This window comes from Zonotrichia leucophrys, chromosome 2, assembly GCF_028769735.1.
Source record: "Zonotrichia leucophrys gambelii isolate GWCS_2022_RI chromosome 2, RI_Zleu_2.0, whole genome shotgun sequence".
Lineage (NCBI taxonomy): Eukaryota > Metazoa > Chordata > Aves > Passeriformes > Passerellidae > Zonotrichia > Zonotrichia leucophrys.
Genome location: NC_088171.1, coordinates 21,661,014 through 21,673,717, shown reverse-complemented (window position 1 = coordinate 21,673,717; position 12,704 = coordinate 21,661,014). Strand labels below are relative to the sequence as shown.

At 39.5% G+C, this 12,704-nt stretch overlaps 1 protein-coding gene across 1 annotated transcript in view; it reads right to left on the bottom strand.

The window, feature by feature from the left end:
* RSU1 (Ras suppressor protein 1) overlaps positions 1 to 12,704 on the bottom strand; it is a 101,788-nt gene that overhangs the window by 60,090 nt on the left and 28,994 nt on the right. The window contains exon 8 of the mRNA XM_064704205.1: positions 967 to 1,099. Coding sequence (XP_064560275.1) covers positions 967 to 1,099 — 133 coding nt within the window. The remainder of the gene's footprint in view (positions 1 to 966; positions 1,100 to 12,704) is intronic.

Below are 12,704 nucleotides of genomic sequence, written 5' to 3'. Positions count from 1 at the left end.
TCTTGCAACCACTCTTCCATCTGTGATTCTTTTCATTTAAAATTCTGTAAATGAAGAGCAATAGCCTACAAAAGCCATTGTTGGGTCATTTAGTTCCTACAGAAATTTGCATCTCAGTTATTTAATTGGAATCCCACAACTGTCACTTGTGAGTACCCTTCTCTGGTAATTTTGTTCAGACAGCAACCATATAAAAGATAGTCAGAAATGCTTCTGAATTATTAAAATACAGTTTTTAAATAAAGGCAAAAGGCAAAAATTAACTTTCCAATCCAGGTTGTACTACCCACTGCTCCTAGGGAGACAGCATCAAGACAGTTGCTAGACATTGAAAAATAACTTCCCATCTGAAGAATAACATGGAGATCTTTGCTTAAACAAATATTTCAATTTAGGGAATGATTAAAGACATTATTTTCTAAACTAATGGTCAGCATTTGTACACGGAATCTTGTATTAAAATGAAGAAGCCCAGCACACAAATTTACACTGTTGAAGAAAACACTACTACCTGTACTTGAATTACTAAGATTGTAGACTTTCACAAATTAGTCCAGATCAAACCATGATCAAAGTCTGGATACCTCTCATATCTCTGCATCCAAAAGCATGAAAAAAATATCTATTTCAATCTATAAAGCCGTACTGAACATACTTAAAATTAGTACTTCTCAAAAGGCTTGTAACACTTGTTCTTTCACATCTCTCATGTTACATAACAGCTCTTAGAAATAAACTAAAAATGCAGGACAGTATCAAACAGTCTTTGTGCTTTCCTAACTTGTCTACATGACAGTTACCTTCTTCTTGGCAAAATTCCTTAATATAAATGTGCAGGCTTGCATATTTGTCCTGAACACCAAGTTACTGCATGCATTATGAAAGATGTGTGTAGCTGGTAACACTTTGCCCAACACACTACAGGGAAATAAATAACACAGCTACAATATATAATGTAATACTTACTATTTATATGTTTCTGAACGAATGTATTCAAAAACATGAGATACTCCCAGCTGGAACTGATCAGCAATAGGGGTTACCCAGGGATTGTTCTCTGCTTTGAAGACTTGTTTTTGACCAGTCAAATCCAAATTACCTGAAAGAGATTAAACAAAACATCAGATGAAAAATATTTGAAACATGAAAAAATTGAAAGAAATACCTTGCTGTGAATGTAAAAACTTTTTATTCGTTTCAGAGAGTGCAACTATAATAATAGCAAATATTTCAGTCTCAGCAAGGAGAAATAGAAGGACACAGTAGTTCCCACCATGATGGATGCAGTTCCACTCTATTTGTTTCAGTGCTGCTATGCACTGCAAAGCAGGGTTGAACTCTGCCCACTTATTTATTAAATTATTTTTAAGTGTGACTTGATAATGCATCTGTTCACTATCTCCACTATGATCTGCAGGAATGAAAGGAGAATGATTCTCTGGTAGAAGTCTGCTCTGCTGAAGCTTAGCATAGCACAGCATTCCTCAATCCCTGCTCCAGGGGCTTTTTGCATTCCCAGTGCCCAGAACATTGTCTACACCAAGATCCCACTCTGATCTGTGGTTAGAGTGACACACACTCACAACAGCACAGACAATGCCATTCTTGTAACATGGCAGTTTTACTGATTCTTGACAGAAGATGTGAGAGATCTGCCATGGGCTTGCTCGGGGCTTTTTTGTTCATTTTGTGAAAGTTTACCACCCGAGCCCAAAAACCGCACGTGCTCCACTCAAACCCCGCATGACTATGGATACAAAGTGCTCAATTCCAGGATAGCCTAGCCACTGAAATATTTTCTTGTGTTCTTCAAATTAAGAAATCTGTAGTGTATTTTCAATTTTTTTTGGTGAATTTTACAACGAAGAGAGGCCTACCACTCCCCCATAAATCGACAATAACTAAACCAAAAATAATCTTTAACTAAGGGGAACAAAACAAAACATATTTACAGAGTTTTGTAGACTGACTGAGCCAGGCTGTTGGTGTAATATGAAATCAATCTGACACCACAGCTTTCCAAAATGAAAGAGTGTGTGCAAGTGCAGGCAAGGGGAGCTGCTTCAAGCCCTGTCCTCACTGCTCACTTTGGCTACACATTCTGCGTGACAGCTAATCCTTGGTGTATTCCTCTCTGTAAAAGGGGTTAACACAATTAAAGACAGGCCATTAAACGGTGTGAAAAGATGCCAAGCATCTCATACCAGCCTATCAGGGAGTCAGGAGTCACTGTTACCTTAACAAGCTCATCTCCAGCTGTCTGTGGCAGAAGCATCCCCCACAGCCGTCAGTCAGGCACTGGCGGCAGCGCCCGCCGCACGCTTCAGTGCGCCTCTCTGCTTTATTAGGGGACTCAGCAGCCCTGCTCTAACAGGGATCAGGAAAAAGGATTAAGTGCTGTGACAAAGAGGACCTAATAAGCTAGAAAGCAGTGTGTCTAAATCTGTGCTGGCTGAAGGCGCGGACTGGCGCTCTCAGCATCCAGATCTCACGCGGAGGCTGCTGGGGAAGCCGGCCAGAGCAGCAATTAGCCCCAACCCTCTGACCAGGGCTGCTGGGAATGTAATGCTTCACTCAGGGGCTTGCTTTGCAATTGCAAATTGGATTTCCCATTTTATTACCTGCAAAAAATCCTGCATGCTGCTCTCCAAAACTACCAACACTACAAGCACTCTGGAGGTGGGGCATCAAGGTAAAATGATCAATCTGTGTATACTATAAAAAAACCAGTTAAATTTGGGGAGGCAAGGTTGGCCCCATCACAGGTCAAGTTCCATGCTGCTTAAAGGAATAAGTCACATGTGCCCAAAAATCTCAATATCTGGGATCTCAGCTGAATCCTCTTGTCCCAAGCTGTGTCAGAAATTTACCATCCAGGAAGGCTGCTGCATGTTTCCATTCCTACAGTACAGTGTGCCCACTTCCATTTCAAATACCACATGGCCCATTTAAACATAATTAATTGTAATAATTACTACTCTATTACAGTCAAAGGAATCTTACAGCAAAACCAAGATTGCTCAAGCAGAATAACCTGTAAGCCCCCATGCCAATGTAATAGCTTTATTTTCCTCTGTCCCCTCTTTTTCCCTAAAACACACTGGAGGCAGGTACAAATATTTCTTTTCACCTTCAGAGGGAAGCAGAAGCCCTAATTAATCTAATTACAGAGGAAACTGGGGCGCACAAAAATTGAGCATCCGCACCAAAATCCAGCCCTCCCTGCCCAGGACGTCCTTCTGGGAGCCTTGCCAGCAGCAGCTGGCCTGGCAGCCCATCCCACCGGCCACCTAGAGCTGCAGTGAGAGCCTAGGGACTTGAAGTGAAGAATTTAATCAAGTGTGGTAGTGAGAAAGGGAACAACTTGTCTGTCCTCATAGCAAGGTTCTCCGCAGGTGAGTGAAGGAGGGCTGCCCTACAGACGACAGGAAGGACAGGGCAACCAGGGCTCTAAAAACCTCACTGTTGGATACCAAAATTTCCATCTGGAAATGAAGGATGGAAAGAGGCAGAAAAATAAGCAGGATAAGAAGTTACAGGGAGAGTGCCCCACCTCATCAGAACTAAGTAGGAAATGGAGTCTAACCCTCCTGATGCAAGGCAAGCCATTTGAGCACAAAGAAGCCACACAATTAAAAAATGAGACAGAAGAGGAACATGTCTCTCCTGCATCACCATACAGTGCTTGGGGCCATATCCTGGGGTCCCTTCTGTGCTTACAGCTAAAAAATCCATGAATCAAGGATGTACATACCTAATTCTACACTGGCTGCAGGACAGGCAGGAGTCCCAAGCACAAGGCCAAAGTCTCAGTTACATCTCAGGAACAGTATGTGCTGGGGCAGCCAAACACTCAGGAGCACTGCAGGGACCCTCCTGCTGCAGTGCACAACACAAATCCAGCAGTGTGGAAGAGACCATCACACTTACCTGAAGCCATGGCTCTGCCACCAGGCTCCCCACAGGAGTGCCCAGCAACTGCTCACCTCACACGTGCCCTTGTCCCCCAACCCCAAAAGCCTCCTCACCTAGGTGATTTTTTTATGGCAACACCATGTTAGCAAATGCTGTTATTCCACCCCTGCAGCACTAGAGCCAGGAAAAAAACCATGGCAGATGCGCCTTCATGCATGTTGTCTAACAGCAACATCAGCAGAACACTGTCCCCAGGGCTTTCAGAAATTTATACACTGTTCTGCTACACAGATCACATCAAATCCCTCAGATACTTTCAGTAAGCAAAATACAGAATTACCTCTAGTAACACTCCAGCACTGAAGATTCAATCACAAAATATATTGGGATAGGAGACTGCATTGGTCATTGCTGTTTTGTTCTACATGCACATCTACCTATTAAAAAATATTTATCATTTCTGTAATTTGGCATAATCGTTTCACTAAAATTGTATTTCTTTATTATGGACTTAAAGTTCTTGCTATTTTGTCATACTAAAAGAGATCAGCTCCACTGAAAGGCATCACAGTCATATGCCTCTGGTAAGCAAGGAGGAACAGGCCACCTTCAAGGCTAGTCAGCATAGCCCCTTTCCTAGGGCACAGAAATATTATATTTAAATTATTTCTGAGTGCTTCTAAAATTATTCTAATAAATCATCAAAACTATACATCCCAGAACCCAGGTTTAACATGCTTAAAGAGTAAGTACCAACAGGTACCTTTTTTACTCTATCTTGAGTAAATATAGATTTCCAAGTAGGAAGACTGCAAAGTAGACACTGCTACTACCAGTAAGTGGACACTGAAAAGAGAACAGAATCTGGAAAAGGGAAGGGCAGAGATCTAACAGCTGACTGCTGTGGATGACCTGCACAGAATGACCAAAAGCCTTTTAAGAGAAGCCATCTGTGTCATCTTAGAAATGCCTGATCTTGGCATTTTTATTTTTGTCCTAGTACTCATTGTATCTAAAGATGATCTTGAACCTTTAATTTTGATTGGATCCTTGTGATTTAACTTCTTTGTTTATCCCACCTCAAAACCCAACTCCTCCTAATGCCCAGCTACTCAGTTGTGCAGACTTAAAAACTATCTATTGCCCAAATCTCTTGTAAGCTACCACCTGGGAGCTATAGTAAATAATCTACACCAAAACCCTTGAGAATTCAAGCACAAAATCAAAGTGTGCATATTTTTATTTTTAACATGTTTTAACTTAGGTCATCCATTAACAAAAAGTACCATTTTTTACTTCCTAAACTCAGAGCATCTACAGTAATGGGTGGGCAGAAGGGTCACCTCATATGACAGTGGGCACACCTCATCCTGAGAGATATTTAAAGGATAAGAAGGTACCTACACTTTCCTGTCTTAATGGATCTATCCTGCACTTGAGCTAAAAAGTTATCATTAATGTTCTTATTTTCCTGCAGTTCTGTGGAAATAAAAAGTGGTTTGTGAGAACATTTACGTTTTGCTCAAATGCCTTCAACAGTCAGAAAAGAGCTTAGAATAGAAAATCAAATGCTGCCTCCCACAGTGGTGTTTGCAGAGAGTGTCAGAGCCAGTAACAATACTAACCATCACTTTGGCCAAGGGTGCCTTCAGACCTCCCAGGCTTGCGTCCATTAGACCCAGCCTGCAAGCACCCCTGACATATACAGGTACAAGCCCCCCATCCTCTTGTGATGGATGACTACAAAGTGTGCAATATTTACCCAGTGGATGTATATTGGAGGTACAGTAAGGTATGACTAGTGTAGATAGGCATTACTTCAATACACACAAAAAGAAACAGAATGAACACACCTGGCTTGTCCTTTTCACTTGAATGCCCCCTGGTAACACTTTAAATACTTCCAAAAATTAAAAGGTGAAATTAAGTAATTAAACAACTCTGACATTTGAGAACTGAACACTGGCATTCAGCATAAGAAACATGACCCTGGCTGTAAAATGCCAGATCAACACTTCTTTGGAATGGTTTAAATTCATCCCCAGTGGAGCTTCATTAAAATCAATGGATATAATTTTTAGCTTGTATACTGTTGAGTTTCATATCTGTACCCTGTTGATACTCTAACTCCCTTCCCAGCCTAGAGTCTTCTTCACTGACCTCAAGGAGAGTCCTCAAGCTGTGACACATCTCTTTTAGCAATTCCTCTAAAGACTGCAATTCAAACGTTCTTTCCCTTTACAATGCAAAGGTCTTACACTGTCATACATATAACAGGAGGAACAAAATTAGTTTTAGTAATTTATTTAGATATAAATACCTTTGAATCCTGTTTTATTAAATGCTAAGTAAGGGATCAATCCACTGCACTAAATTTAAACTTAGGCTGTATGTAAAAATATGTCCATCCTGGCTTGTTTTAGATTTGCTTTACACTACAGGGCTTATAATTTTTATTACTTTTGTGGCATTTGCTTTGTCTCAATAGAGAGACAGATTGTTTAAAGTGTGGGGGTAGAAGAAATAAAATGACTATTATGTCATGAAAAGGATACCAAAGCAATAAATTGTGAATGATATCTTAATACCTATGAAAAAAAAAAAGGAAATATATACTTATTTCTATGCCACAAAGAATCATCAAAAGACAATGATTTTTACCCCAATCTTAAGCACATGTAAGGCTGTGCACCATCAACTCATACCATTCCTATAAACAGGTAAGATCATTTCTGCTTTGAAGACAGCACTTTTGAAGGCTTAATAACAGAAGACAGTAGATTTGAACAGTATTTATAAAGGAGCAGTGAGACAACAAAGAGCAAAGTCTTCTTGTACCTAAGTGCAGTGTGACTCAATTCTTTGGAACTGGCAGAAATATTCACGTCAATATTCAGTATGATAAAGAAATCTACATCTCCACAGCATATGTCAAAAATATGTATTTGCTTATTGATGAGCTCCTGTGCACTAAGAGAGAACAACTAAGTTTAGTAAATCTAAAACTAGACTGAAATGCATCCAAAAGATCAATCCCAGCAAGACTTCTGCCCTCTCACCCCTACAACCTTATACTGAAGAAGGTCTAACACTACAAGTCATCAGCTCTTCAGAGAACCCCGAAATAGCATTTGTGGTGGTTCTACATAATATGGGAAAAGGTTAAAGTCTCAGATAAGAAGAAATCAGATTCAGTACATGCAAATAAATAAGATACCCCAGAGCATCCATCCCACAGAGGCAGGCTGGAAGTGTTCCCCTGGCTCCTGTCCTAACCACACAGACGGGAATGCCTGCAGCCTCCCCTGTGAGTGTTAGATAGGAAGCCCCAAGGCAAGAGAAGGCTGAGGGAGCAATCTGAAAGTCAAACACTGAGCCAAAGTCCATCCTCAGTTTTACAATTACTTTCAGGGAGTTAAAACAGGTTTTACAACATCACAAGTTATTCTTACAACTTCTTAGATGTACATGAAGATTTTCAATTATGAGTTCGGAGATGAGACCCCAACTTCAGCACTGACCTGAATATGTGCAGCAGTAAATCTGTGTCAGTTCAGTAACTGAAGAGCTTACAAACACATTTCAAACAGAAAAACATCAGGAGATAGAGACTCTGCCAGTTGTGTCTTGTTCTAATGGTTCATCACTGTCAAAATACATTCTTTACTTCCAAGCTGAACTAAGCTGATTTATTTCTAAAACACTGCTGCTCCCTCTGCCCATCTACAAGGGAGAAAGACCACCTATGCTCTCCTCTCGTGGAGTGAGTGAGGATGAGCAGCCCAGTGTTCTCTCACTCTTTACTTTGATAGGTTAAATAGTCTGATTATACTGTGATCCCACAGTAGCTACTCCATTTGCTTCAACCCTCAGTCTCTCAGTAAGAGGAACAGCTGAAATAAATCAAGTAAAAACAGACCAACTAAATCTTGAATTCATTACCCTTGATGTAAATGTGAAGTGTTACAGGGCAAACTGGTATTGCTTCAGTTACAGCTACTATAACTGTATGAGAAGAGAATTTTACCCTCCAGCATGTTTCATAGGAGAGAGTTTAAAACAAAGTGAATGTAGTCCTGAGATGTTTATACAAAATTCCAGCATCAAAGCAAAGGTCAGCGAGAATCTTTATACCAAAATGTAATGGAAAGTCTGACACTTCAGAATGTGCCAGGACTGAAGATGAAGCCTGGGAAAGAGAAGAGGATGGATGAAATGCTGAACTACTACCTTAAACCACACTTCAGGTATTAAATACGGCAGATTATAGCTCTAACCTGGCTGGGCAAACTCACATTTCCACATTCAGGTGGCAGGAGGAGAGGTTAACTCCCTGGGAACAAGGAGAAAGCCTTGGAAACTTTTACCATCACAATGCACAACACAGCAGACCTTACCAGGAGAACTAGTAGAAAGAGTAAATAATAATAACTGACATATGAGAGCCATAAACCAGGAACTTATTCAATGCAGCACATGAGGTACTCATCACCTAACAACACTCTGCTAATGGCTTGTACTGGCACGTAACAAATCAGGCTGTTTCAACAACTGAACTCCACCACACACAGCTCTCAGGTACCAGAGCAACCAGTTCAGCTGGTGCCAATCTCTTGGTAGCTAAGAGGAAGGGCAGAAGGACAAGCACTTTAACAAAAATCCAAGAAATTTCTTCAAATTGTATTTTCAAAATGTATTTTTAAAAATACATTCTAAAATTATTTATTTCTTACTTACAACTTGATTAAATTAATTTCTCCCACATCCCTCAGGCAAGAGCAAGGCCATTTACTAGAAGACCTACAAGTACTGCTAAGTTTCACTGGTTTCCTTCTTTGAAAGTTGACATGTTGTGCTGGAAATACCATTTCCTTCACTGCTCTGTGTAACAAATGTCCAGTGCTGACTGGGATCCCAAGGGGCAGACCTACAGTCACCACTAAGTGTTCCCAGTGAAGAAACCCAAGAAACACAGTAAGCAGCAGATGGCTTTTGGAACAAAGGAAATTAACGTGATGTCAAAGTAGTTTAACATCAAAGACACTTTAATGGCACAGGAAGTATTACAGGCTTAGAGGATCAGCATCCCAATTTATTTTGAAATATATTGCACATTTTTTCCAGCATCAGAAACTCCCCTGAGATTCTCAATTACCTGGAAATTCAACAGAGCATTCTCTCTTTGAAGGGTCCCTATCAGACCAAAATCTAGTTAATTTAAAAAAATTACTTGAAAAAAGACTCACTGTATTGCTTTTGCCCTGCACCTTTGAAACTCCCATTCAAACACAGGTTGCCAAGTACTCAGAAGAGCGAAACCACCTTCAAGTACTATGAGAAACACAAAATGAACCAAATATTACAACAAATATAACATTTGCTCAGATTGGCTCTAATTACAGTACTCTTACCTACTACAGCTCTGACACAATAGATGAAGTATCTACTGACAGAAACATCATTATTATGTTGATGGTACTTAGAATCAGAGTACAGTCAACATGAGGAGAACCTCCCAACACACTATGCTTATCTGAGAAGTGACTGTGGAACTTACGTATTTTAAAAACTGATGCAAGATCAAATGTGAATCTTGGAAAGTTTGGCAAGAATTACAGCAGTGTCCATCAAGTACTTTGCATTCAGCCTGGTTTCTAACTACATAACAAGTGGTAGGGTGTAGGGAGTAGTTTTGGGCTTTTTTTTTTTGACCTAAATCTTAAATGAGTAACACAATTAGAATATGCACAGATTTTCAGAGAAGCTTTTCTATATAAATAATCTCTCCATAACCTATCTTGTTACTTACATGTTTTTTATTGTTTCTTGACTGATAACTGCTACATCAACAGTCCCAGAAAACAAGTTATTTTGTTTATCCACCTTTACCTTAGTTTCAAAATCAGAAACATATCTTCTCTTGAAATGGTAAGGTGTCAATTAGTTGTTCCAGCACTCAGATCTGTTGTCCAAAGAGCCTCAGTGTTCTGGCTTCCAACAAGCACCAATAAATGACCTGTATTGCAGGTGTGAGCAGTGCTGTGTTGGGACACAGGCAGGGTGCAGTAACAGTTTATACTAAATAAGAAAAGTTTGGCATTTACATCAACTAGTGGAAAGTTTCCAACATTTGGAAAAGAAATATCTTTTGTAAAGTAAGTGATTCTTATGTTTGCATATGCCTGTTATAATTACCTGAGTAAATGGCTATTTCAATTAATATTTACTTGAACAAACAACTGCAGCTACTACTTTGCGTAATATAAAATTCTAGAGTAATTTCAAAAGCCTAAATTTTAAAAGGTCTTCCTGTGATGGAAATATTGAGGCTTTTAGCACAATTCCTTGAACTTTGTATTTAAAGCCAATCCTTTATTCACAGAAGATAACTTAGCTGTTCAAAACCAAAAATTTACAAAGAATTACTTGGTTATTCTGATACACAAATTAAATTTACAAAATGTTTCATGCTCCCTAAAAAGGAATATGACTATTTAGGCCTTCAAGATTTTTTTTTTAACAAGGCTTGAATTTTCTACTTTTCCAGTATGGACTAACATTATAATTTTGACAGTGTCTCTCGTTACCTGAGGAAAGTATTTGCTAAACTAGAACAGTATTGAACAGCAACTTGTGAGCCATTGATGCCAAATTCAGTTTTGCAAAAGGAGGATGGTAACTGGGAATGTATTCTTAGAAATCACTGTTCTTCCATATGCATAAACAGGACCATACCACATGTGTGCACGTGTGTGTAAGCAACAGGGTAGTGCACCCAGGCAGCATTAGAATCTGGGCTTTAAAAATCATAAAATTTGTTTTCACATCAGAAATGCAAATATACAGATAAGCTGGTTACATTCTCTGGGTGGTTATTTAGGTACATCTTGGTGAGTACTCTGCACCATATACTCCTCTTACACTCCTGATTCTCCTGAGAAAATCTTTTATGTGGCACATATGGGTCCACCCAGATGAACAAACAATGAACTTAAAACACCATCACTGATGTGACTAATTGCACCTACCATTTTATATGGTTCTTGTTTCTAGATTACTTTCTTTCCAAACCGTTCCTATTGTTAAATGGTCAGAACACACAAAGCGACAGATTTAGTGCCTCCTTGGCAATTTATATAACTGACTGCAACTCTGCTGTTGCAGTGAATCATGATTTATTTGTCTTGCAATGCAGCACATAACCTTTTAAATGCTGGGGAAAAAAATGCCAGCGCCTCTTTAAAGTTTATATATGACTGCCCACCACCATTTCTCATGAATGGGGTTTTGAGAGACAAATGATAAAAACAAGCTGCGAATTCCACCCACCTACTCCCGGCCATTTCCTGTGTTCATCACTCACATGTACTGTATTTACAGAAAGGCACCTCACCCAGGGACCAATGCAGTCTTTCAGTCCTTTCATCTCCTCCTGGGCAGGAATATTTTTCTTAAATTAGCAGTAGGAATTCTCTGCTAAACACAATGGAGGATAATAGCGATCTCCCCCAGCCCTGTACTGGTGCCACCTCAATCACATCAGGTGACGTTACAGGCAGACTGTAGGAGATTATTTATTGGTATCTCCACTCCAAAGTTGTGACCCCAAGGCCTGTCTGTGGCCTTTTTCATACCCTATTCTTCATTCCTTCTTCTGCACTTATTTACATCACCTTTAAAGAACAGTTTAATGTAACACATACATCCTTCTCATCATTCAATTGCGCCCATCTCCATGGTAAATGAAAATCCAATGACTCACTGCTGTCCACCAGAGCCTGAACTAAGCCAGTCAAAAGCCTTCAGCACCTTTAATTATGAAAGTGATAATGAGAGAGAAAAGATTGTTTACTTTGAAAGGAACAGGAGCAGCTCCAATTAATGCAAATAGGACCAGCTCACTGAAAAGCTATTTATCCAAAATGCACACCAAGAAGTATTTGGATAGTTCTGAGTACATTATAATTCAATTTTAAAAATTTAGGAGGGAGAACTCGGACAGCAGACAAAGTTCATTCTCCCTCAGATGGTGACTATGGCATTAGCAGTCCATGCACTAGGTTGTAACCCTCTCACGTCACCTTTCACTGGCAGACTAAAATTCTCTCCAAAGGGGTGCTTCTCTAAACTGGCCTGGCTTACAGAAGGGAATCCAGGACTGCAGAGATTCACTCTTGCCTATGGCCTGTTCCCTGACCTCAAACAACCCTTCCAAACCCTAGTCTGGTGTCCCAGTCCCTAACGTGTGCCCAGATGCTTAATAAACAAGCAGAACATTGTTTTCCACAGTAAATATGCCTGCAAATTGCACAAATTACAAATGTGGACTTCAGTGTAATGTTCTCTGTAAATATACACCAAAATCTATTTTAAAAATTTGAGATGATTCTAGAATTATCCATGGCATAGATCACAACAGAAATTATGGCAACTGACCACAAATGAGGATCTTGAGTAAGACTGCAAAATGAAACATTGATCAATTAATACATGAAAAGAAGAGTAGAATTTACAAAAACCTTTTGAGTAATATAGAACAGAGGTAACAAGCTGTGTCAGTGAACCTCACCTTTAACAACTGGGGCAGAATTACAAGTCCTTTTTTATCAGACTGTGATATTGTTCTAAAATGCAAATAAATGCTTAGAGGAAAAAACTTCCCTTAGCCATCCTGAATTTTGCAGGTTAATACAGAAATAAATATTGAGAATTTTATTTCAAACATTTCCATTTGGGATGGATTTTGATAGTAAAATCATTTAATGGGGATTTGTTGCTATGCTTGTAAG